General features: G+C 41.5%; 1 protein-coding gene and 1 long non-coding RNA gene across 14 annotated transcripts in view; both read left to right on the top strand.

The window, feature by feature from the left end:
• The window catches only part of MEIS2 (Meis homeobox 2), a 196,596-nt gene extending 181,180 nt beyond the window's left edge, over positions 1–15,416 (top strand). For 5 of the 13 annotated variants that reach the window (XM_045201327.3, XM_024568505.4, XM_053927888.2 and 2 more), the window contains 3 exons: positions 9,790–9,848; positions 11,195–11,305; positions 13,995–15,416. In XM_045201327.3, coding sequence (XP_045057262.1) covers positions 9,790–9,848; positions 11,195–11,305; positions 13,995–14,281 — 457 coding nt within the window. In that variant the 3' untranslated portion in view covers positions 14,282–15,416. Of the gene's footprint in view, positions 1–9,789; positions 9,849–11,194; positions 11,306–11,645; positions 11,742–13,994 lie in introns of all 13 variants that reach the window. The other 8 variants (XM_071221953.1, XM_024568508.4, XM_071221954.1 and 5 more) reach the window with 5 other exon arrangements.
• A 3,378-nt stretch (positions 15,417–18,794) lies between these two features.
• LOC123480506 (uncharacterized) lies at positions 18,795–25,555 on the top strand. The gene is made up of 6 exons (XR_006656542.3): positions 18,795–18,863; positions 19,411–19,495; positions 20,009–20,088; positions 22,630–23,932; positions 24,018–24,208; positions 24,853–25,555. It is a non-coding gene; the product is annotated as an uncharacterized lncRNA (long non-coding RNA).
• The last annotated feature ends 235 nt before the right edge of the window (positions 25,556–25,790 follow it).

Genomic DNA, 25,790 nt, shown 5'->3' with positions numbered 1-25,790 from the left:
TCAGAAATGTTAGGGGTTCAGTTTGTCACTTAAGAACCACCCCCAGAGTGGCAGGAATGGGGACATGTTGGTCAAAGGGCACAAACTTCCAGCTAGAAGATGAGTAAGTCTTAAAAGTCTGATGCACACCACAGTGACTATAGTTCATAATATTATATCATACACTTGAGAGTTGCCGAGAGTGTAAATCTTGAATGTTTTCACCACACACAAAAAATGGCAATTCCATGACATGATGAAGATCTTAGCTAATGCTACAGTGATAATCATTTTTTGCAAAATAAGTATCAAATCAACATGCTGAATACATTGACTTTACATCATGTCATATATCAATTATATCTCAGTAAAGCTGAGGGGGCTGGTAAAAGCCCTTCCACCAACTTGTCTGTTAACTGTAGTCATGTTTTCCAGACCAAAACCAGGAGCCAGTCTACACTCAGTTTCTTCACCCTCCCTTGCGCAAAATGGGCCCTGGCCTGCCTTGCTGTCCTCACACACGCCGTTCCCCTATGTCCGTCCTTTCCAATAATCTATGCTCTTTTAATCTGCTTCAGTATTCCTCCACCAAGCATGTGATGATTGACCTCCACCTGACTCCTTTAATTGACCCTGTCGCACTTATTTACTGAGTGTGGACTGTGTTGATTCTTAATTACTATGTATTCTCAAATGGGGATTTTTAATTTGTCTCTGTGGCTGTGAAGAATAAAAACCTTTAAAGGCAAGGACTGCCTTTTCAAAATTTTAAATATATATGGAGTCATATAATTACATATTCATGTATTTAATATTATGTGTAATTCCTTATTATTTATGCCATTGTCAAATTTTTGTCATTAAACTTGTCTTTTGTTAAGTATAGAATGTGGAAGACCTAACCAGTGTGTGATACATGTACAAGGTTACTATGGACCTTAAAAATCATTCTAATTTTGGAGGGTTAAAAAGGGATGAAAATAGGCCTTATATAGTCACTGCTTCTCTACACTTTTCTCTCCCTGCCCACCACTTGCTCTATCTCAGTCCCTCACTGGGATACACATGCCCCCAGAGAAAGTATCTGCTAGTACAATTCTCTGAATGCAGAGGAGGTGGGTGCTTAGTCACTTTTGACTGAATAAAGGGGACATGGGATAATTTCTTATCAAGAAATGAAGCTGAGAAAACTCTTTATTCCTCCAGGACAGTAAGAAAGGGAAGAAGAGAGCAAACACTAGAACAAGGCATGATGGAGTAGAAGCAAGGATTTTTAGCAACTGTTCTTTTCTCTCTTGCTTTTAGCATTCCCACCACCCATGAAACTCCTGTCTTTGACCTATATGGTAGTATGTCTTGAAAACTTTATCTTACTCTTTTTTTCAGCAGCTGCACAGAAAACTTAGCCAGGTGTTAAATTCTGGCAAAGTTGATTGCCTGGTGTGTGTGTATACACACACACGTACACATATCTGTATGCATATGTATACATGCATATACACATACACACATACACATATGGCTGATGACTTCTCACAGTATGTCTTAAGGCCACATTGTTTCCTGTTCCACTTGGTTGACAGGGCATCTCTGACATGACAGATTCATTCGTTGAGAGCAGGATCATGAGGTTGAAACCATCTTAGTTCTTAGCAAGACAGTGCACCTGGCTTATGTAGATTTTGTTGTCGATTTCTTTCCTCTTATATATTAGGGAAACCCGTGTTGGTATAAATCAGTGGTAATCAAATCAACATTCTGGCATCTTTGATACTGCATTTGCTAAAGCCTCTCTGGATGTTTAATTCAGCACTTAATGACTGATATTATAGACAGTGGATAAACATTTCTGATGGATCTGTTTGCTCACAGATGAAAAGAATCTAATCCTTTTGTCTCCTTGATTTAAAGAGTGTGATGCCTTTGGAGAGGAAACAGTTCAAATGTGGTCATCATAGGTTGATGGTACTAAAAATAGAAACCCACTTAGGATAAAATTTGCTGTCAAGAAGAGTGGAGTATTCTTTCTGAACTCAGGAACGTGTGGTTCATTCGAGCTTGCTTGTAGATGGTTGCTACAATGAGGCTTCTTTCATACAGGTGTGTTTATGCCCCAGGCTTGCTGGCCACAGTCCATTCCATTTACAGAAGCTGAATTAAACAATAACTACCGCATTGCAGAAAATGGTGTGTGTCGGGGGGAGGCAAGGGGGAAAGGTGAGCGTCAAAGGAGATGCCTGAGAGCTTTGTTAGGGCCAAGAAAAACCCTGTTGCAGTTGTCAGAGCTTGTTGATGTTGCTGGGAACGGCACTTTTTTTTTCTCCTGGATTTTGTGGTTCTGCCTTAGGAAAGAAAGTAAAATAGAACGGAAGAACAAAGTCCTACTCTATAAATCAGCAGCTGCTCCTTGCCAGATCAAAGGAGTGACATTTTTGCTCCTGGACTACTTGTCCACTTGAGGGCTTGACAGGCAGCTAACAGCTGGCCTGCTAGACTGTATGGGAGAATCAGCCTACATCTTCTTCCGAGCAGATGACAAGCTAATCAGAGAGAGATCCATAGCACGGGGCATGTGAGTGCACCTTGATCTCCTCAAACATATCTAATACGTAATTGCTAAACAGCTTGGTGCATTTTTGGCAGGTTAATGCTTAGGTGGTTTCCACTGCGAAGCAGGATAGAGAATTAATATTTCAATCAAAGGTGATCATGAAAGCTAAAAAGATGCTAGATTTGTCCGATCTTCTCCTCTTAGTGTGAATTAGTAAATGGCTAGGAACATAATGAGAATTGGCTAAATGTATGTCACTGATGATCAAGTGGCTGCTCGATTTCCCCAAGCCCAGTCAGGAGATAGAGTTCAGGTAGATGAACAGGCAAGGGGCACTGGTAATTTTGAAAATGATTACTCCTGCTTTTTAGGCTGAGAGAGCTGAACGAAGTGGGAGACGTATCTCCCGTGCCTGTAAAGTGTTGTTTTCAGAAGCACTATTAAGGTGTGTAGGTATATAGATCTGGAACTTTAATGTCAGTAGTAAAACTTTCAAAGTAATTCATTTTCTAGTTGATTTCCATCTGCAATAAATCATGTACAGGATGAGGTAATATACTGCAACTTATGTCTATTGACTTAGTATTTTATCTCTGAGAGGGTATGAATAGCTAAGGAAGTTTGCATGTTTTCTCCTTCCCCACTTTCAAGTAACTTTGAAAGATCACGTCTATAGTGCATGATAAAGAGCCACATTTGAATAATCTGATGGCATTCTGTAAGACGAACAGTGCTTCAAAATCATAACCTGCTGGGATATTTTGTTATATGGCATCAGGGATGATTATACTTAGAGAATAGTGTTTATTATTGCTCAGTATTATAATGGAGATGAAAGGTAGTTTTCTATCTTAGAGGGAATTTCTCAAGTACTTTTATTAAAAACTTTACTATTGGCCATATAAACCTTAGTCAAATAACATGCCAAATTTTCCAGTTCACCTTTCAAAATTTTTTGATTATAAAAATAATCACACTTATTATTAAAAACTCAAACAGCACAAAATTACATGAAGTAAAAAGAAAACTCTACCATCTTCCTCTTATCCGTTCCTGAGAGATAGCCATTTCCACAAAAACACTTTCCTGGCCCAACTTCCATTTTACAGATGGAATAAAATGAATTAAATTATTATAAATTGTTTGTCGCTCAAGGCAAGTGATTAAAAGACTGTTTAGATCCAAGATAACTAAAGAGAATAATACGCACATTTTCACAGCTAAGGTTCACGGTTAAAACTTGATCTTTGCACGTTTCTTTTCCTAGGCACAGTACTAGATCGTCTGTTTGGTGTGCAGTCTGGAGAAGAACCTCTGAAACATAAATGTGCACAGGTCACCTGGAGATCTTTTCAAATATTGATTCAGATTCAGTAGCACCAGAGTAGGGACTATAGTATTTCTGCATTTCTAACAAGCTCAGGGTGACATCGATGTGGCTGGTCTATGGAACACAGAGTTGCAAGGACCTGGAGAACCATTAAGAGAGTGTGATTCCCAAATAGCTGGCCCTACTACCCAGCCCCCTAGCAGGTGCCTGCTCCAATGTCTGAGGTCCCCACCATGCCATCATGCATTTGGATTAGCTGTGATCTCTGGTGGAACCCTGCTGCTTGGACACGTGCTACCTGTGGGGGTACATGTGGATAGGTTTAATAGTCAACCCACCTAGTCTTAACTATTACCTATAAAAGAACAGAGCTCTTTAAGAGGGGACATTACCTGGGTACATTTAGAGTGTAAGTTAAAATTTAACTCAGCCCTTTCTATGTGCCAGGCACTGTGCCAAGGATTTTACGTATAATGCCTCTCTTAATCTCCAAAACAATCTGAGCCCAACTATTGCCCCAGTTTATAGACAGGAAACAAAATGAGGCTTGGGAGGTTAAGTAGACTTGCCCAAGGTCACACAGCCAGAAGAGGGCAGGGAATATGAGTCCATGGTCTTTATCACTTTGCTATTGGAGAAGTCTGGAACAGGAAATAGTAATGAAGAGGGTTTATCCAAAGTGGGGTAAAGAGGTTCTTAGTAAAGAACCTCTGTGAGCCCTCGGGACTTTAAGGAAGAATTAGATAGAAGAAAGGATATCGAAGGAACATAGCAGAAGGTCGCCAAAGGTAGGCATCACCTACTTGATGATTTTGCCCAGGGCCTTTGGTGTCAACGTGAGCACTCCATACTCAAGGCATGTTCGTAAAACCATAAAGGGTTCGTGATTCCAGATTAGTATCACATTTTCATATTGTAAATTTATGAATGCTAGTTCATTTGTCTTTAGAGTTGTAGACAAATCTGGTATCTATCAAATTATAAATTAAGCTGCAGTTCATGGAAATTAATTATGAACCGTGACTGTGTGCTTAAGTAGCTCACGAATTTCATTTACCTTACTTTGCTCACCGTCGTCTGTGAGAAAAGACCCATTGTCTGGCCATCGGTGAAAAATTTATGTTTGCCACATGACTCAATCATTTCTGTGTCCAAGTACATGGTCAAAGGTATTAAACCTGCGTAATACATTGATTTACTCATTTTAATGTGTCTAAGAAAACCCCACTCTGGACCATAAGCACAGTATAGAAAAAGACTAGCTTTGTGTGTATGTGTATGTGTGTGTGTACTAGAAAAAGGAAAGAAACTTGATCATTGACTCGACAAGGTTGAGGCTTCATTGTTTCAAACAGCAAGTAGCAAGCTTGTGAATAAGCACCTTTAACAGGTCCCCGGTCACCAGGCTGCCTACAACACCTCCTCCAAGTTGACCTGAGCCTTCCTCAACAGTTCACCCCGCTTCCTACACCAGACCAATTCCCGCAAAAGCCTCAATTCCGGGGAGTCTTGCTTCCTCCCAGTGTTCAGGGCTGGCGGTCTTCCAGGTGACTCCACAGAGGCTGCACTTTCTAACAAAAGGAATGCTGCCTGAAGGAGTTGGTTACCAGGTGTGGCATGAAGTTACTGAACCAGAAAGAAGGGATTTCTCAGCCATTTAAAAAAGAAGGGGGGAAAAGAAAAAAAGAAAGAAAAATAAATCAACCAGCAATCAGGAATTACACCTAAGCCTACTTCTATCCGTCTGAAATATGCTTCGGAGTGAAAAGCCTTTAAAAGAAAAGTCAGGGCAGTGAGATTTCAGTTGCAGGAAAGTATGCAAAGCTGCAGTTTGGCTCTTCTGTGGGGGGTTAAGGTGGGGATGGGCGTGGGGAGGCCTCCAGGAGACAATCCTCCAGCAAGACAACAAAATGAAATTTTAGTGATATTTTTCTATCTTGGCTTTACTCTTTTTAATGTATTCTTTTTTTCATCTCCAAATTGACCCAAAAAGTCCTCATGATTCTTGGAAAGTCATTGAATTTATTTCTATAATTAAGTTATTTTAAATTAATAGTCTTAGTATATACTTTTTAAGGACCCCACATAACTAGTGCATTTTCTGTTTTAGTAAAATTTAGTGAGAAATTAGATAGTATTAGTAGATACTCTCCAGAGCCTTTGTGTGAGCCTGGATACTAACTTTGTGTTCAATACAAATCAATAGAACTAGTGCACTTTAGGGCACTCGTCCCCCAAGGAGTCACTAATGGAATTGTCTCTAGCCCTTAAAAAAGTCACAATGAGCCTAATGAATTCTTTTTCTAAGTGAAATCTGGACAAGGCACTAGACTTCCTAGCACATTTTATTTATGACATTTATCATACGTGGCACATTTTACATGCAAGTTCTACAAACCTCAGAATGTTTTTAAGAGCTGTTTAATATCTGAGAAGACTTTGTAATTTTAAGTTAAATTGTTTGTACCAATAGAGAAGCATATTATATGTCCTCTACTTCAAAATCATTCTGGGATGACATTAAGACTTAGAGAATTTTTTTTTTTATATATCAGATACAGATGAAAAACTTAACAGTCTTTGGATTGGAAATAACTTTGGGGGTTTTCATTAAAGTTGGTTGCAGCTTGCTGCATTTTGGTTAGTTGGATGTCTTCAGCAATTTTTCAAATGTTTTGGGTTTGGCAAAGTCCAAAATGTTTTTGCCAAGACCCTCTTTTCCCCTTATTTTTTAAACCCGTGTGAAATTCAAGGATAACTTAATCCATATGTGTCTGATTCATTTACACTTAACTCATCAAAATGTTATTTTGTAAGACCCATTTAATATTCAAGAAACCTTTTGAGCCTTTTTAAGACGTCTTGCTTTCTGTCTTCGAACCAGTTGTATTTTTCCATATGAATGGAGCTTAGACCTTGAAAGCTTGATGATGAGTTGATTTTCAACTTAGACTCTTTAAAATCAGAATCAAATCAAAACTCGATATTCTGTGTACTTCATGAGCACTGAATACAGTCATTTTAAAATACAGGCCAAGAGGAAGTAGAAAAAAATTTCATGTCATTAAAGGTGGGGGAAAGACCATATTTGGAAATTTTATCACACTGATATTTGAGAAAAATTACTCCTAACTTTCTTCTTCTAATCTATAATTAAAGCGCTCCATTTTATATGTACGTTGGTGTGTTTTTTTAAGAGTGGCTTGTGGATCATTGCTGCAGCGGGTTAATTTCATTTTTTAGTGTTAAAGTGTTCTTACAGACAACTCATTAATTGTTAATTTTAATAATAACATCTATGACGTTTACAATTAATCCCAAGATCAGGGGAGTTAACAACTGGCAGGAGTTATCTGTTAAGAGATTTCTGAAAAATTGGGGCCCATATGTTTTTAAAATTCTGTGTGATTTAAAAGAATGTGGTACAGTTATGAATCTGGCAAGAGATAGCACTGTGGATTAAAAACATTGTTGGAGAACAAAAATTCAGAGAGGCTCAATGGGGCCCAAGTGAAAAAAGCAAAATTTCTACGACCCTTTGTATAAAGGATCCAGTGAAAACCTTCAGAGGCTTCTATGCATATTTGTTTAGGAGACCTGGACAAAGAAAGGCCATCGCCATAACTGCTAGTGAACTTCCAGTCCATGCCATGGTAACTAGCCAAAAATTTAATACTGGAGTGGCATTTCCAAGTTCAACGCTTCTATAAAGACCTGCTAGCGCACAGAATGCTTTTTTAATGTTCTGTATTGTTGTGTATCCCCCATTGAACAACCTTTTGAGAGGACCCCGTTTTTACTAATGTAAACATTCTGACTAGTATCCAAAGAAATGACCTTTGAGTGAACCTCTAACCTTCCCTGTAATTATTTGTTTGAAGACAGTGTGGAGTTCTCCTGCTGAGAACTAAGAACCATGATGCCTTGCAGCTCTGTGAGTAAGGGAGTGTTTGGGGGAACTGGAGAGAAAGACATAAATAAGGGAACAACCTCCAGATGTAAATAATAAAAGAGCAAAAGGGTGAAATTAAAAAGGGAAAAAATAGCAATTCGTTTTACCTAAAGAGCTGGCCTATAGGAAAAAAACAAAGCCAGGATTAGTAGCCCAGAAAAAGGGGGAAGGCCCTGCCACTTGTGTCTCCGTCATAAACCTCAAGGACAGAAAAGGTTTCTCCCTCTCTCCGAGCACCGAGCACCGTTGTCGGTCCGTCCTAACCTCAGCTGGTAAAAAGAGTTCCTGGGACTGGCGATCTCAGGTCGGACCCCCTTGGTCCCAGTAAAAACAGAGGGGAGAGAGTAGACAGTTAACTTCCTTTTCTGACTTGAGGGAGAATTCTGGAAGGCTCTGGGATCTATCTGAGCAACACTTCTGGTGCCAGGTGAGAATAAATACGCAGTTACAACTTCCCTTTTGTTTACACCTCTCCTAGCCTGTCACTTTCTTCCCCAAACCTGAGGGGGTGGAACATTTTTGACAACTGAGCTATATACTTTCTTAAGTAATAAAGAAGTTCATTGTTTTGCAACCACACACCATATGCAAAAGACTCCTTTGGTTTCCTTGCAGCTATTATTCCCTAGCCTAATTGTATTCCCACTGCAGTGCTCACAGGAGGCCTGAGCAAGTGTGGCCTGCTGTCCTTGGGAAGGGGCTTCAACTGGGGACCTCATTTCTGTGAGGAACGCAAAGCTGCCAATACACGGTAGAATTTTTTTTCGGCTAATTTCAAAGAACGAGTTTTCAGTTCCTGCCTGTGGCCCCATGCAGACTCATTAATCATTAAGTACCCGTGCACTTAAGATTTGACACTGGAAATATTGGGAAATGTTATAAACGGGGATATATTTTTAGGGATACCCAGCTATATGCTAGGCATCCCCCCTCCCAGCGTGCCCCCCCATGCACAGCCGATGAATCCTGTGCATCAGCTCAGATGTGGGGGGAGTGCACATCATTAAATGCACAGGGACAAGGGTAACTCACAAATGGTGGAAATTGTTTTGTTTTTATTAAATTTAGAGAAATAAAGGAGATTTCTTATCATCTTACTCTGTTTGTACATGAATATTTGATGGGCATTATTAAACATTAAAGTAACATGAAGTAGGCACTTATTTTTGGATTTCCAACAAAATTAGATCCAGGCTTCCAGACGAAATAACTGCTTCTCCACATTCCTGTGATTCAGCCACCGCCACCTGATTTGAAAACGTTTCTTGGGCTCTAATATCAACCATGTGTACCTGAGGCTCTGTCTTTCTAGTGGGTTGAAAGGTGGCTGGGTTTATGGTTGGCAGTTACCTTATCCCTGCCCTGGGTGTCCCAGCTTAGGCTGGAAAGGCTGCCCCCAGCTGGCACTGACCTCTAAATGACCCCTAACTTTACAGGCTTAAACTGCAGGAGTTGCCGAAGAGCAGAAGTCTTTCTGGCCAGCACTTATTACTGCTGTGTTGGTGATAAAACTTCAGACAGCCTAATTGATGGCTTTGCTGACCTAACAATACCTTGTGAAAGCAGAGTTCCAGAGCCTGGTCTCCATTTATGACCAGCTGCAAGGGGGAAGCTGGGTATCCCTCTGATGCGGAGTTTAGGAAAGGGGAAAAATCTCCCAGCCTGCGAACTTTAACCAGATTCTGACTTGTTCAAGAAGCAGAAGCACAATTGCAAGTTAATAGAAGCTTTCTCAGGGAAATCTTTTTTCCCTCCCTGGGCCTTTTGAACAAGTCAGCCTTGCATCGGTTGCGAGATGATCGAAGAGTGAATCCAGTCAACTGTTTTTGAACAGTGACAGAGAAAATTGCCTTTAAATTAAAGAGATAATTTTCAGTAGATGTTTGACTGTATTGTATTCTCTGCAGCATTTGCACCAAGGTGTTCACAAAACACAGACACTGCATTTGACGACTGGACTTCTCTGCTTCATTTCAGGTTTATTAATGCCAGAAGAAGAATAGTACAGCCAATGATTGACCAGTCAAATCGAGCAGGCAAGTTCCAGCTAGTATCTGTATTCATATTCCACAGGCACAAATCCTCATCAAGTTATACTCCAGGAGTTTCATCACCTGGCAATAAATGCTTCCCTCAGGAATTCTGGGAGATTTTGCTTTTAATGTCCCCAGAATTCCATTCTAGGAAGCAACTTCACTAATTGGTGCTAATTGGAGATTTCCCACCCTGACTCTACTGAAACTGCTTTTCTATTTTCTTTCTGAATTGGTAATTGGGCATAAGCATTAATGCCACAAGCAGTTTGTTTGACTGTGAGCTCTGGAATGACTCATTGCTTGTCTGCATCCAATCATTAGCCCACTCTCATTTTCTCGTTACCCACAATTCCTTGGTGTACATGTCGCTTTCACTCCTGGAGCATCCCCTGGTACACGCATTGTATCTATTCATTTGCTTTGACTATTCAAAATATTCTATCAAAGCCTGAAGTGCTGCATTGACAGCATTACTTTTTATTAAAAGATTATTACCTTTGTTTAAAATGCTTCACATCCATTCCATTAAAATACATGTGAGTTTTTCCCACAGTATCTCTCAGATTCTCTAGGGCAGTTATTATAAGGTGCTCTGAGAGCCATGCCTGTAAACTCCTAATCCTTTGAAATAGTTTACTGAGTTGTAGCCTGTAAGAAGGTAGAAAAAAACCTATTTTCCATGTGACGATGACTGTTGTCACTAACAAGAAAGAGTGTCAAACTGGATGGAGATTTACACTGTGGCTTCAGTTTAAACAATTTAAGAAAATCCATTTCCTTTGGCATCTTCTCCCCAATAACATTGAACTATCTATCCTTCCACTGATGGAGGCCAGGGGGCTGTTGGAGAATAATATAAAACAATTGAAATATTATATTTATCATGTTTACATTTTCTTTGGTACGGGTAAAAAGGCAAATGTTCAACTCAGTCTGTTCAACCTTGTAAAACTGTGCTCAAATTTCAGATTGTGGGTGACGCGAGAAACTTATGTTAGCCATCAGAGATGGCAGGATCACAAAAGTCTTAACTAAATAGCACGTTGAGATACTTGTTTAATGGAGACCCCAAACTTCCCTATCCTATGACCCCCTAAGCAAGATATAGATAAAGCAGAGGACCCACCTGTTAAACTGGCTGGGGAAGTCCTTCCTCCCGAAGGTTTATTAAAGCTACTCACTCACCCCAGCTCGATCACAGAAATGTACGTGTAGACCACACCCCCTTTTTAAAGCGCCAACTACATTGTTGCTGTAACGTTTCAGTGCTGCAGCGGGAACAATTGCTGATTGTTTGGTATATCTTTTCTTCTTTCTCCTCTGTGTCCTCGAATGACTACAATCAGGTTTTCTTCTTGATCCTTCAGTGAGCCAAGGAGCAGCATATAGTCCAGAAGGTCAGCCCATGGGGAGCTTTGTGCTGGATGGTCAGCAACACATGGGAATCCGGCCTGCAGGTAGGTTTGTGTGTCCTTCCTCTGGGCTTCCCTGGGAAGTGTCGCCTCCTCCACCAGCCTTCTTCATCCACTCCGCTTTCCCACTCTCGTGGTGGGTTTGACATTTGCCTCCTGCCTGCTCTGCCTGCTTTCTTTACCTTGGGTGGGGGAAAAAAATCCTCTTTTAAAAAGTAAAGAGTTTACAACAGTACCATTGTCTTTGCCCCCACACATCCTTTTTCTTTTTTTTCCTTTTTAAACCAAGGCAATGAGTGAGAAGGAATCTGAGTTTCCTCCTAGTTTTGCACCATCAATTATTGCTGATTTTCCGGCCTCTTCTTGGATTTTATCTCCCTTCTAGGACCTATGAGTGGAATGGGCATGAATATGGGCATGGATGGGCAATGGCACTACATGTAACCTTCACCATGTAAAGCGATCGCAAAGCCAGGGGGAAGTAAGTACAGTCGGGTGCGATCTGTCTTCACTCTCACTGCAAGGACTTCATTTTATTTTTTATAATTTGCCCCTGTTTTATTTTTCCTTGCCCATAACTGCATGCCTTTCCAAACTAAGGACCTGTTTTTAAATATACATCACCGTCTCCGAAGGCACAGATGACACCGTTACACACTTTTGATAAGGCCAACTGGCAAGCCGGTGTGTGTTTTGAGCAGGGGGACCGCCTCTTAGCCCATTTACTGAGGCCCCTTAGTGCACAAACACAGACATCAGGCAGATATTGGACATTTAAGAATAAAAATAACGTCTTGGGGGCACCAGTTGACTGAGAGAAATTAAGCAGGCTTCAATGAAGCGATAAAAAAAAAGGAAAAGTAGAACTGTCCTTTGAGTGACATAAATCTGTCAGGACACGATTGATGTCCAAATTACCTTATATGCAAAGATGAAATGCTGCAGTTCATTATGCCTCGTCTGGATATATGACAGCGGTGACACCACTGATTCTCCACTAGGGAGTCGCTGTGTTTTGATTATTTTTTACATGTGCCTACTGACTTTCGACATGAGACAGAGAGACAGGAAAGTCAGTCAATAAATTTAAAGGGAAAGACATTTAGGAGCAACTGAATATGAAGGAATGGATTTTTCACTGGGGCTGAATGGCTGCCGTTGGATTAAGAAACCCATTAGACTTTAAAGCTTCAAGTGTTTTTGACATCTGAAAAAAATTCAGAGTCTGCCAACAAGATATATCCTTTGCTGAAGACACCAGAGCATAAAAAAATTCATATAACATCGAAACTTCCTTGCTTAATGAGGCTGAATATAACAACACGTACCTTGATTAAATCATTCTCTATATGTAAATAGGGGCCAACATTTTATATGAGATCTCAGGGGGTCACCATGGCACACCATGGATGAAGCCAATTTCCTCTTTTCTTCCTTTACTAATGCAGTCAAAAAAATGTAGAAAGCAATGTTCCCTAAAACAGCTATAGAGAAAACATTTGCTCAGCTTGGATAATTCTTAATATAGGCCATATAACTTCTAGCCTATTTAATTACATAACATATTTTATGCTTCATGACCAATTACATTAATAGCTTAATACAGAAGAATATTATCCTCTCTTGATTTGATTATGCAGCCACACAATATGGTATATTTGGTACTTAATTATCATCATCCATTGAGCAGGCTGCTGTGGTAGAATAAACAGAGAGCTGGGACTCTGCAGGCTGTGTTATTGTCGTTAGATGGTTTCGCCACTTCTGTTAATAAAGGACTGCGAATCTACTTAACAAAATGACTGCCACGCATAAGCCTTCAGATTACCAGCTTACAGTGTCAAAAACATCTGTTCAGCTTTTCAACTGTATGGACTGGAGGTTAAATAGAGGTGAATAAAGCTGTCCTTCTAGCTCTGGGGATGGGCAACAATAAATATGTTAGAACCTTAATCCAATGAAGGCAACTTGCAAGAGAAATCAGAATCCTTCAACTCCTGACTTCCCCACATTTTAACTCACAATTTCAAACCTTGTATACCTTGCTTAAGAATGTCTAGATGTGTTCTATTTAATGCCTAATATCAAGGTATTATTATTTTTTTTTTTTTGGAATTTCAAGACATAAACTACTGGGCATGTCATATGACCTTACATTGACTTCTTACCTTTGACCTTTACAATCTCCTGGGTATACTGCTCCAAGAATGCTTCTAATTCAAAAGAGGGCCTTCATTTTAAATATACATAAAAGCCCATCCCTTCAAAATGAATATGCCATCATGTTTTGTGTAATAAATTTTTCATGAAGAAATATAGGCATGATGAGATGTCTATTTTACTTTACTCTCTATAATTTTTGTCCATATCTATGAATGCAACAAAGGAAAATAAATGATATATCAACAGTTAACTGATAAAACTCAACTTAGAATTTATATTCTTATTGCATTTATCAAAGAAATGTACTGAATACCATTTTGAAAAACAGTTCCACTTTATGACATTTAGTTGCATTAAATATTTAGTTCTGTTGTGTTGCATTATACTGCTGTGCGATGAAATTAAATGCAAACTACAATTTGAATGTCTGCAAACATTGGCAAGAATCTGCAGCTAAATTTAGATATAAGATTTGCAGTGTCTGTTGTTTTTTTTTCTTTTCATCTTTGATGGGTAGAGCATAAAAATGTTTAGGAATTTGACCTGCTTTCTTTTCCCTCTGTCTTTTCAGGTTTGCAGAGCATGCCAGGGGACTACGTTTCTCAGGGTGGTCCTATGGGAATGAGTATGGCACAGCCAAGTTACACTCCTCCCCAAATGACCCCACACCCTACTCAGTTAAGACATGGACCCCCAATGCATTCATACTTGCCAAGTCATCCCCACCACCCAGCCATGATGATGCACGGAGGACCCCCTACCCACCCTGGAATGACTATGTCAGCACAGAGTCCCACAATGTTAAATTCTGTAGATCCCAACGTTGGCGGACAGGTTATGGACATTCATGCCCAATAGTATAGGCGAACTCAAGGAAAAAGGAAACACACGCAAAAACTATTTTAAGACTTTCTGAACTTTGACCAGATCTTGACACTTAATATGAAATTCCAGACAGCTGTGATTATTTTTTACTTTTGTCATTTTTCATCAAGCAACAGAGGACCAATGAGACAAGAACACAAATGTGAAATCATGGGCTCACTGAGACAATTCTGTCCATGTAAAGATCCTCTGGAAAAAAGACTCCGAGAGTTACAACTACTGTAGTATAAACATAGGAACTAAGTTAAACTTGTACATTTCTGTTGATCACTCCGTTATGTTGCCTCAAATAGTTTTAGAAGAGAAAAATAAATATATCCTTGTTTTCCACACTATGTGTGTTGTTCCCAAAAGAATGACTGTTTTGGTTCATCAGTGAATTCACTATCCAAGAGAGACTGTGGTATATTTTAAACCTGTTGGGCCAATGAGAAAAGAACCACGCTGGAGACCATGGTGAACGTGTGGCTGAACCTCATCCCTCAGACTCCAGCTTCAAGAATGTGTTTTCATGCCCGGCCTTCATCCCTCCATAAATGTGTCCTTTAGTTTCAAACAGATCTCTATAGTTTGTGCTTCATAAGCCAATTCTTCTTATTATTTTTGGGGGACTCTTCTTCAAAGAGCTTGCCAATGAAGATTTAAAGACAAAGCAGGAGCTTCTTCCAGGAGTTCTAAGCCTTGGCTGTGGACAAAACAATCTTAAGTTGGGCAGCTTTCCTCAACACAAAAAAGTTAATGGTCGTAGCACCACAACTAGGACTTTATCAGAAACTCAAAGCTTGGGGGATAAAAACGGAGCAAGAGAATACTGTAACAAACTTCGTACAGAGTTCGGTCTATTAATTGTTTCATGTTAGATATTCTATGTGTTTACCTCAATTGAAAAAAGAAAAGAATGTTTTGCTAGTATCAGATCTGCTGTGGAATTGGTATTGTATGTCCATGAATTCTTCTTTTCTCAGCACGTGTTCCTCACTAGAAGAAAATGCTGTTACCTTTAAGCTTTGTCAAATTTACATTAAAATACTTGTATGAGGACTGTGACGTTATGTTAAAAAAAAAGGTGTTAAGTCACAAAATGCGGTAATAAATATTTCATTTTTGATTTTTTGTTAGGCTTTTGTGTTTTTCATAGTTTTAAGGTGAAGTGGTAGAATGCCTACTACATATGGTGTTCAACGTGGATGATGGTTTTATCCTCGGAAGTTAAGTATATTTGAAACTTAACTTACCAACAGTATTTAAGGTAACGATCGGTAACCTTTGTGTTTATATTTGGCCTGTAAATTCTCTCAGCAGAAAACTACTAAAGGTATGAAATTCTGTGTGTGTCTATGAGCCAGCTTGAAGGATCACCTTCAACGTGTCCAACCGCCTTTTTAAATGCATGATGTTAAAAAAATAGTTTCGGATAAAGCTTTTTATGTTCCTCTTCTGCCAGAAGAAAGGGCTTTTTCAGGGTTAATTTTACATAATAAGAAGTAACTAGCGTCTGTGCTCGAATATAATTCATCTGCCTGTGTTTTTTCTCTGTCTTACTAAAATACTGTTGAATATGTAAATTAAAATTTACATATAGATGTTCATAGCTGAGTAAACAACTTCTATAGAGTTTGAAATCCTGAGTTGAGAAGATTACGTAATCATTGATCTTTAATATATATTACATTATGATATCTTTTTATTTCAGACACCTCCATGTGCAGGCATGCCAGTGTGATTTGGTGACTTAAATTTTTTTCTAAAACAACAAAACAGGCAACACAATGTTTTTTTTTCAAAATCTCATGCAACATTCCTGGAAATCTGTGTCATTAGCTGGCCGATACCTCACAGACGATGCCTGCCAAAGTGTACATGAAAAAAAGTGTGAGGTATTCGCATGCCCCCTCAATTTTTCAAATGAATACACTATCCTGGAATTTTGTAACACCCAAATTTAAATCATATGTTTCGAAGAGATAATATAGACTCTAGGTAGTTGTGTGATGTCACCTCGATAGGGAAATACTTCACTATCTCAGCGGTCCAAGTTTGAATCTTATTTAGGGTTCTTCCTTCTTCCCATTGCAGAAACATTAATAGAAGCTGTATACAAAGGAACAAGGAAATAAACTTCCATTGTTTTGTGTTGTTTTTAGACAGTTAGAATTTTGATAAGTATGTACTGCTGTTTAAACATAGACATAACATTTTTGATGTAAACTAACTGATAATGGAGAAATTCAGTGCCACTTTGAAAAGAGATAGCTTCCCTCTCATTTTTGTTATTCCACTTCACGTGGAGTCTTTTTGAAAAATTTAAATATTTGTATACTTCTACTTTAAATGCTTTTAGGTAAATTTTGACACCTTCTCCATTATAAATGAACTCTCACATCAGCTGAATTTTTTTTTCTTTGGCAAAGTTTTTCTTCCTTCCTTTTCAGTAAAGTAAATGCTGAAGGATTTACTTGCTAATTGACTCATGTTTAGGAAGCATTTCATGCAATTATTAATAAGCTATTTCATTGAAGTTTAGATCTCAGAGTTCTGGACCCTTTTTTAATGAATAAAATGATCTCAGGTCTAGTTTCTTCAACACAACCACATCCTATCATGTTAGCCCTTTTAAATATTTGGAGATGAATAATAATTTTAATAATATTTGTTTGCATTTTCTCGCCCCTCCCCACATATGTCAAGGCTGAGAGGTGGTAGAGTTACCGGATTTGTATAACGCTTTTTTTATACTACCTCCGAAAGCACTTGCTCCTATCTCGGGTTTACTATTTAGTATAAAGAGTTCCGATTTGGGTATATTTAAGAAAGACTCAGCTGTCAAAAGCAAAGAAACTGGGAATGGTGTTTTGACAACCATATAGTGTTAAAGGCAATACTGTAGTCTGAATAAAATTGCTTATGTTCTCCAAAACAAGAGTAATATAAAAACACTTTTTATTTATATGGAAAAGCAAAGCAGAAATAAATTCCAAAGGTTTCCCTTTCTTTAAGAAATTCTGAGAGAACTACAGTTGCCATCTGTTAAGGGTTTGGAATTGAGCAAGAAGCCACATTTTAAGGGAAAAGGAGACCAGGAAAGCCTGTGTCTTCCATCCACCCTATCCGCCCGCCCCCCCCCCCCGCCCCCATTCTCCCCAGCTCACCCTGGTTAGACTCACCCAGAAGAGTCAATCAGTGTCCTCCCGGCCTCCTAGCCCCCTCCCGCCCTGGTGGGCCTGTTAACCCGGAGCAGATTTGGGAAGGGAAATGTGGCTAATATCTCTAGCAGCTGTCAGAGGAGGGACCTTCGTTCAAAGGAAAGAGACAGGGATCCTGCACAAGTTCCCCATTAGTCTTGCAGGCCAGCAATGCGATAAGGAGCCTGGACCCCCGCTGCAAGTTGCCACTGTGTTAGAAAGGCCAGTGTCTGGGTGTCTGGATGTGTCCAGGGGCCCTTGTTTTGCAGCCACCGGCCCCCGACGCCCACCGGGCAGCGTCGGTGAGGACGCGCGTCCCGGAGCCAGGGGAGGCTGGGGCGGGGGCGAGGGCAGAGGCCCGCAGACTCTCCGCCTCCGGGCCGGGCGCCCCGCCCTCACCTGGCCGCCTTTTAGAGTGTGTGTGTTAGACAGAGGTGGACGGACGTGCGTCGGACTGATGGGGGTGGGAGAGCGGGGCACCTAACAATTGCAGTCGCCAAGTCGGGGCGTCGCGCGCGGCCGTCGGGGCCGGCGGGGAGGAAGCGGCGGCGCAGGGGACGCGCGGATCTGACGGGAGAGGCCGGCCAGACTGTGATGAGAACGGAGACCGTCGGGGCCGTGTTTGAAGGAGGTTTTAATATTAATAGTTTCGGCGTAGAGACAGAAGGGAGATCGCGTCTACGGCTCCGCGGGGCAGACTCTGGGTGACAGCGATGATGGATGATCCAGCAGAGCCCAGCGGCTCCTCCCCTCCAGCCCCAACAGTGTCAAAGCTACTTTAGTTGAAGCTTGAGAAATAAAATAAACAAACAGCATCACCCCCCTTACTCTCCATACACCTCCACCCGCACCCCCCGCTTTCCGACATCGATTTATGGATCATTATGAATCAATTACTGTTCTCAATACTTCCCCATTGGCTTAAATAAAACAGTCAAAAGATGAAAACGTGGGGTTCTGGGGGGAGTTTTTTCCCCCCGACAGGAACAATCGCAAAATCCATTATCTCATAATCAGAGGCCTGGGTGAGGGGGTGAAGAGAAAGGAAGGGGTCACCCAGTAAACAACTGGGGGGGGCGGGGGACGCTGGGAAGAGGCCGTCGCCCAGCTGCTGTCTTTGTTCAGTTGGGTTTGGTTTGCTTGTTGTTTATTTGGGTTTTATTTTTGCGTTTTGGGTTTTTGTTTTTTTGAACGGGGGACGCGCGTGAGAATGAGATGCCCACATGTTTTGTGACCTAGTTGTGGGACTCCTTAGGGGAAACCTATTTGAACGCGTGTCCCCGCAACAATCAGACGTGGTTGGTGGTGAGGTCGCACGTGGGAGAAGGTGTGGAGGACTGGGTCCCGTCCAGAGCGCGGATTTGCACTTTGATGTGAGCAACTGTGCGAGGGTCTGCTGCTGGGAAGGGGGACCCTGCCTCCCGCAAAGCCCTCCTCGGTCCCCGTCCGTGGCTGTTTTTGTGGTTGGAACTGGTCTGGGTCTGGGACCGGCCGCCCCCACTCGTCCCCACCCCCACCTTGGCCGCCCCAGGCTTTGCTTCCCTCTCGGGCCCCTCCCGCGGCGGTGCTCGGGGTTCTCTAGGTGTTTCTATGACTACATTGTGTGTGTGGGAGGGTCAGATGTGGGGGTTGCCCGCGAGAGGGCCGTTCCTGGGCGATCATTTATCAATGTCACCCACATAATGATTCTCTCTGCAGCCTCCTATTGATGAGGATAATTACATTAGCTCAGAGTGACTGATCAATGAAAAACCACCACACAAAAACTTCTTTACTCCTCTATAATACCAAAAACCGATACAGAAATAACAGAAAGCCTGATTTTTCTTTCCCCTCCCTATCCAATGGATTCTACCCCCACAACCCCAAAGGACGTGGGAGTAAAGTAAGAAAATAGACTCAGGTTTGTTTCCTTTCAAGGAGGATGCAATTTTGCCCGTGAATGCATTTTCTTAAATGTGTTGGCTTCATTCCTTTGGTAAAGAATATCAGCGGATTGACTAATGTGAGTTGCTTTTACACTGGTCTGGTTTTCCGTTCTTTCTATTTCTTTCTTCCTCTTTGGGCATTTTTTTTTCTCCTGGAAATAAAAAAAGGCAATTCTTTTATAAATAATTCGAAAGGGAAATTAATCTAGTTTTCCCTTCTCTTTTCTTTCCTTTCTTTTTCTTTATTTTTATCTTCTTTTCTTTTTTCTTTGCTTTCTTCTTTTTTCTTTTTTCTTTCTTTTTTTTTTTTGGTAAAGTGTTTGTCTAAGTTGGGTTATCTTTTGTCTTTACCACTTCATAAAGTAGCACAATTAAAGATATGATGTTGCATGGGTGTAAAGGGTGGATCCATAATATGGAGACATAATATGCTATATTCTCGCCTGCAAGTTCGCACCTAAATTACGATTTCGCTTTTTCTAGACCTCAAAAATCAATATTTTCTCAATTAAAGAGAATTTTAATGCTTTACTTGTGAGTTGTTAAAGGCACTGTAAATTTTATTGTACTGCTCCTTGGCTTCGGAGTAGATGCAGGGGACCGGTTGGTTCTTGTGGTCTTTTCCTCTCCCGGGAACATCAGTGTGTCAGATCAAATGCAAGCAACAAAGGTAAGGAGGGTTCCCAGAGGGCTGGAGCCAAGGGTGGGGAGCCGATCAGGCAGCCCTCCAGTGCCAGAGGCCATTGTCTTAAATATTTCCCCTCTCTGGGTCCCACCTCCTGAAAGTGACAGAAGTGTTCGTTTCACTCTAATATTTCTCCAAGAGGAGCAGTTCCACTCCCATGTACTTTGCGATGGTCAGAGAAGAAGCTGCATTTGGGGAGCCTTCTAAACTCTTCCCAATGCCCCCCTTTCTCTTTCCTTCTGTTATTTTGCCAAAATGTAATTCTTAACTGGTTCTTTCACAAATTCTGCCATATTTTATGTGTTCTGGCCTCTATGTCGGAATTCATTCTCCACCCTTAAGAGCACTCACTGTTTACAGATGTTTTCTCCTTCCACACATTCCACCTAGTAAAAGTTCCTGCAGAGAATTAGCTGTGGTGTGTTAATAGCCCAGATCTGCTACTGCTCTCTCCTGCAAATTTGAAGTCTGGTAAGGTGGAGAATGGCACTGAACCAATATTGGAGAGCTGCTCCAGGCCCCAAGAAACCCAAAGACTTGAGAATTCCAGGCCCAGGGGCTTGGTGGGAAGCAAGGTATTGAAACTTTCAGAATGTAAGGCAGAGAAGATAATTAAGAAAATGAGGCTAGAGTAAAACCTAGTAAGAGAAGAATAGGGCTAGGCAGAAAAAAAAAAAGAGCTTTGGGGACCTCTTTGTAATTTTTTAAAAATAATAATAATGAAGGGGAACTGAATATCTAAGACTTGCTGTTAATTTCTTTTCTTTTCTTTTCTTTTTTATACCCAATGTCTGTTTAAGAACAAGTCCTCAGAGATGCCAGGAAGGGCCGGAGATTCCAAATGGAATTACACACTCACAAAGTTCCTTTGCAGTTCCCTCTTCAGTTAATTTGCTGGGAATGAGAAGACCAGGGAAAGGGCTATGTGTGTGGTGTACCCAGGGCTTATGTAAGAGTCTGATGGGAAGGGGCACCTATATATAATGAGGCTGCTGTAATAAGCTGAATAAGAGGAGGCACAGAGGAAAAGCCACACAACGCCACAATGCGTTTTAAAGTAATTCTCACCTATCTGCCTTTCTCTTTCACTTCAGCCATACACTCTATCAAATATTGTACATAGGTGGGGGAAATTTCTAGTTCATCGTCTTTTGTCTGTAGACCCACCGGATTGATCTCCCTTTCCTTAGAGTTCTGACATGTAAGCCTAGACCATGGCCTTTTTATCAAGTGAGTGGGGCTTTGTTAATGTATTTGTACTTTTCTGCTTTCAGTCTAACTAAGTTTCTCGCTTTGGAGGAAGGAGGGGTGCAAGAAAGGAGGGGGAGGGGAGCTTAACACAAAGACTTTAGTTCTCACTAAGCAGGTTTCAAAATAGGAACTTAATGGGAAGAAAAAGGAAAGACTGCAAAAAATAAAGAGGGGGGTGAGAATTGTTTATCACAACAGGTTTTCTTGACTGGAAGAGAGGTGATTCTGTGAATATTTTTTCCTTTGGGGATTCTGTTTTCTTCATATTGAAACATTTTCAAATTTTAATCTTTTAGCAGACAAAACCTCAATATAAATATGACATGGGCCACTGGCAAGAAAACACCAACTTAAACTCTGCTAAGAGAGGAGGGGGTGTGGGGAGGAGAGAGAGCCCTTTCTGATTAATAACTAGCAGGGTAATGTTGAGGGCTTTTTCTGCCCGATTGCCTTTTTGAATTAGAGCCGATTTCTTCACACTTCAATAGTGCCTGTCTCCTTTAAAATGACTGGCAGATTTGTTTCTCTTTTTTCTCTCCCTGAGACTTAATGATGTAAATTTTCTAATTAGTTAAATCATATTGCTTAAAGGCCTAATATTTGTCATGTAAGAAATGATCATCCTGATTTGGACCTCTTGAAATATTCTGAGAAATAACACTTGGCTTTTAGGTTGAGGGATGAGAGAGGATGAAGCTCTATTACGGGAAGCCGTTTGGAGGAGAGAAGGCGTGGACTCCGGCAACATGTTAAATTAATAGTTGAAGTTGAGCCGGGCTCACACCCCAAGTCCGCTTTTATTTTTCAATCAGAGAAGATTTAATTGGCAGCCCTCAGGCCTGGAGATCTGATATTTTCTCATTAGTTTCTCTTCACTAATCTTGAGTGTTAGATTGGCTTAAAGGTTGTCAACATTTGACCAATTTTATTTAAGGAAAAAAAAATCACTATGTTATGGCTCCGGGATGTGAGATCTGCAAATAAATCCTTCTTGGATCAGCGGAACTAACAGGCGAAAAAAATGTTGACTATTCATCGTCGCATTTAATAAGTTGCATTAATGTATATTTCAAGGCTCGGAAGAGAGATTATACATGTGCTGCATACATGCAGATGAAATGAGGTTGATGGGAAGGCCGAGGCGGGTGTACTGTAAGCATGATGGTTCGGTAAAGTGAGATGTAGGTGTATTTCGAACGGAGGGTAAATAACCCAAGAGGAACGGCTGTCAGGATTTAGGTCTTTTAGGAGCTACAATTCCCCCTCCTTTTGCAGCTGCGTGAAACTGCAAGCCTGTCTTGCATCTCTGAGCGACTTGGCTGTCTTGTCCAGAGATAACATCAGAGCGCCCCCTGCTGGCCAGTGGAGCAGAATGCTGCGGGTCAGCACCACCCCCCAACCACGAAGCAAAGCGTGCTTTTCTGTGCTCCCCACCCCCCACCCACAGACTCCTTCCTCTGCCCCCACCTCTGTTCCGCAGCAAAACCGCGCGGCAGGGGAATAGCACGTCAAGGCTGAACATTTAAATGAGTAAATGATAAAAATAATAATAAAATACGAAGGAACCCCCTACTTTCACTTGGCCTCCGGGGAATAAACTATCAAATGATTACGAAAGGGACACATTTTCTTTTTTCTAAACCTCTTTATTCTTCTGAGTTTTTGCTGTGGGTTGTTTGCTTTTGCCGAACTGTAGATTCGGAGTCCAAAGAAATGTTTTTAATAGATGCTGTAGAAGATTTTTTTTTACAAAACGGGTATCTCCTGGGGAAGGAGGCCAATACAAAACAATGTATTGCAGCCTCACAAAATTAAACCTCCAGGGAACTGGCACTATTTCAGTGAAGTCCCCAGAAGTCACTTTAGGAATTCAGACAGTTCCTTGTCTTGAATGACCCTTTCTCGAAAGGCAAAGAAATACCGGCTCCTGTACGATTTTGTTTATTTCCAAATAGAGGACGTGTTTAAAAGTTGTCACAGTCCTGTCTACCTACCTACCTACCTACACACACACACACACACACACACACACACACCACGTCTTTCCCCGTGCGCGTCCTGTTCCTTCCCCAGTGCTTCTCGATTTTGCTGGAGACGGAGAGGCTAGCTGCAGTGCCCCCAAATCACCCTCCAGTGTCTTTGACACTTGATCTTACCCTGATGCTTCACGTCAAATGTAAGGTGTGAGACTGGTCCTGCTTTAGAGTGTGCGGATAGTTTTCCAACCGTCTTGGTGCACAGAGGCGTTTTCTCGGCTCTCCCGGGACCCTGCCCGGGATTTCTGACCACCCCGACAGCAGGCGCCCAGGGGGCCATCCCCGGCCGGGCGCCAGCCGCATGCACCGCCAGCCTCTGCTCCTGGGAAAGGCGCTGCCAGAGCAGCCCTGACTCGGGAAAGTCTTCTGACCGCAGCTAGACCCCCTGCAAAACCGGCAAATCTGCGGTGCGTAACTTTACTTTGTAGGGAGTTTGGGGGCTTTGCTTTTTAAGGTGCCGGATTGCAGGACTTTATGAAAACAGCTCTGAGAACTGAGGCGCGGGGGAAGAAACGCCGGGCGGGGAGAATGGCAAGGGAAAGGTGAGTCTCTTGACCGTCCCTTTCTTGCCAGAGTACGAGGACGTGCTAGTTTAAACATTCGTTCTCCTCCCTCGCTTCTTCCTAGAACACCCCACCCGCACTCGCGTCACGCCTTCTCCAGCTCTCCGCCTTGGGGACTCCAGGTGGACGCGGCCGGGGACTTCGGGGAACAGCGCTGCGGGGGCAAGGCGGAGGCAGTCAGGTCCCCACGCTAGTGGGGTGATGCCTCAGGCAGGATGTGTCTGAAGAATTGCTGGGGAGATTGTGTCAACTGAGGTAAAGTTAAATATTTATACTCCAAGTTGTTGTCATTCTTTTTTGGTCTGTTTTGAAGAAGTTCAGTGCATTCAAACTCAGTTTAAAAGCAAATCCTGGTCTGGGGTGAAGCAGGATCCGCCGCCTGCCACTGGAGTTGACTTTTTGAAGGGTCTTCATTTAGCTCAGCAGCGGAGGGGAAGTTAGTTACGTGCACACAATAGTGGTGCACTTTAACATACGTGTATAATGTGTGTATCCAAAAACACATTACACTTACACATCCGTAATAAAGAAAAGGAAGCAAGTGTCCCAGTTGCAACTGAATCCAAATAAAATTTTCAGTAAGATACTCTCACAGATGAAGAAAATATGAAAATCTCATAGCATTTGTCTCAGTTCGACTTAATGAAATTTGGAGACGTTGACAGTCTGGTCAATGTTCTAAGTAAATTAATGCAAAGGTCCTTAGGAAGAGACTGAAACACCTCTTGCCATTAATCTGCAAGCACTTGAAGAGTATGATTAAAAGAATGGGGTCACTAAGCATTATCATCTCAAATAGCTGTTAACTGTCTCCACCCCTTTACTGTGGCAACAAAATAAACTCTGCAGTAGGAATGATGCTTCTTCCTTTTTATCTTTGTTTTTTGTTTTGCTTTAAGGGCAAAGAAGGGAAAACAGAAGCAAAGAAAACCTCCTCAAAAGTCTGGTGTTTGCTGCTGTTAAAAGGCTGTTTGTTCATTTTTGATTTCCTTATCTTTCACTACAAAGAAAAAACTCAAAAGATGTGTCTATATTGGATGAGAAGAAAACACTAACAATTACAGTGAAGGCGCATTTGTTTTATTTCCCCTTTCCTGAAAAACATATATATTTTTAATATCCACCAATTTAGCAAAGTTGAAAGCTGTGAACAGGTAAAGGATGTTCCCTTGTCCGCGTCTATTTGCTGACTCTCATCACTTGCATTTGGTAGGCTTTTGTGTCAAATAGAAATTATGGAAAAGAGAAATAGATATTTGCCAAGAAACGACATTACATTTTCAAGCAGACTCCACCTGATTCTGTATTTGAGTGCTGGGAAGCGTGCGCGCGCGCTATTTTCCCCTCATAAACCTCAAAGCCTTCATTAGACATGGACAAAGAAGGGTGAGAACCCTATTACCGAGCATTCTGACAAGAGTAGAAGCAGTGCCCCTCTGCTCCTAAAGCCCTAGAAAGGACACCCCGAAAAAGGGCACAAGTCAGTGTATTTTCCTTAAGAGTCCTGAGTTGGGCAGACCTTTCAGAGAAATACACAGTAATTAACATGTGAAAAAGCAAAATGCTGAAACGAAGGACAGTGGCTAACAAAAAAAAAATAAATAAAAGAAGCCATGCTAAAACTTAGTCTTCAAACCCTGCAAATTTCCAGAGGCCACAGAAAATCAATGCAAACGCACACCCTCCTGACAGAGAAGACAGCCCTCCAGTCGGGTGATGTTTCCGGGCGCAAGTGGAGTGGGGGCTTCCACCTCCGCTGGAGCGGCGGGAGTTGGTACCCTAAGGCCACCCGGAGGGGAGGTGGGGGTGTCACCCTCCCCAACCTCCCCAGCCCACG

The sequence above is a fragment of the Desmodus rotundus genome, chromosome 7 (genome assembly GCF_022682495.2).
Source record: "Desmodus rotundus isolate HL8 chromosome 7, HLdesRot8A.1, whole genome shotgun sequence".
NCBI classification, from domain to species: Eukaryota; Metazoa; Chordata; class Mammalia; order Chiroptera; family Phyllostomidae; genus Desmodus; species Desmodus rotundus.
This window is presented reverse-complemented; position numbering and strand designations above follow the sequence as displayed.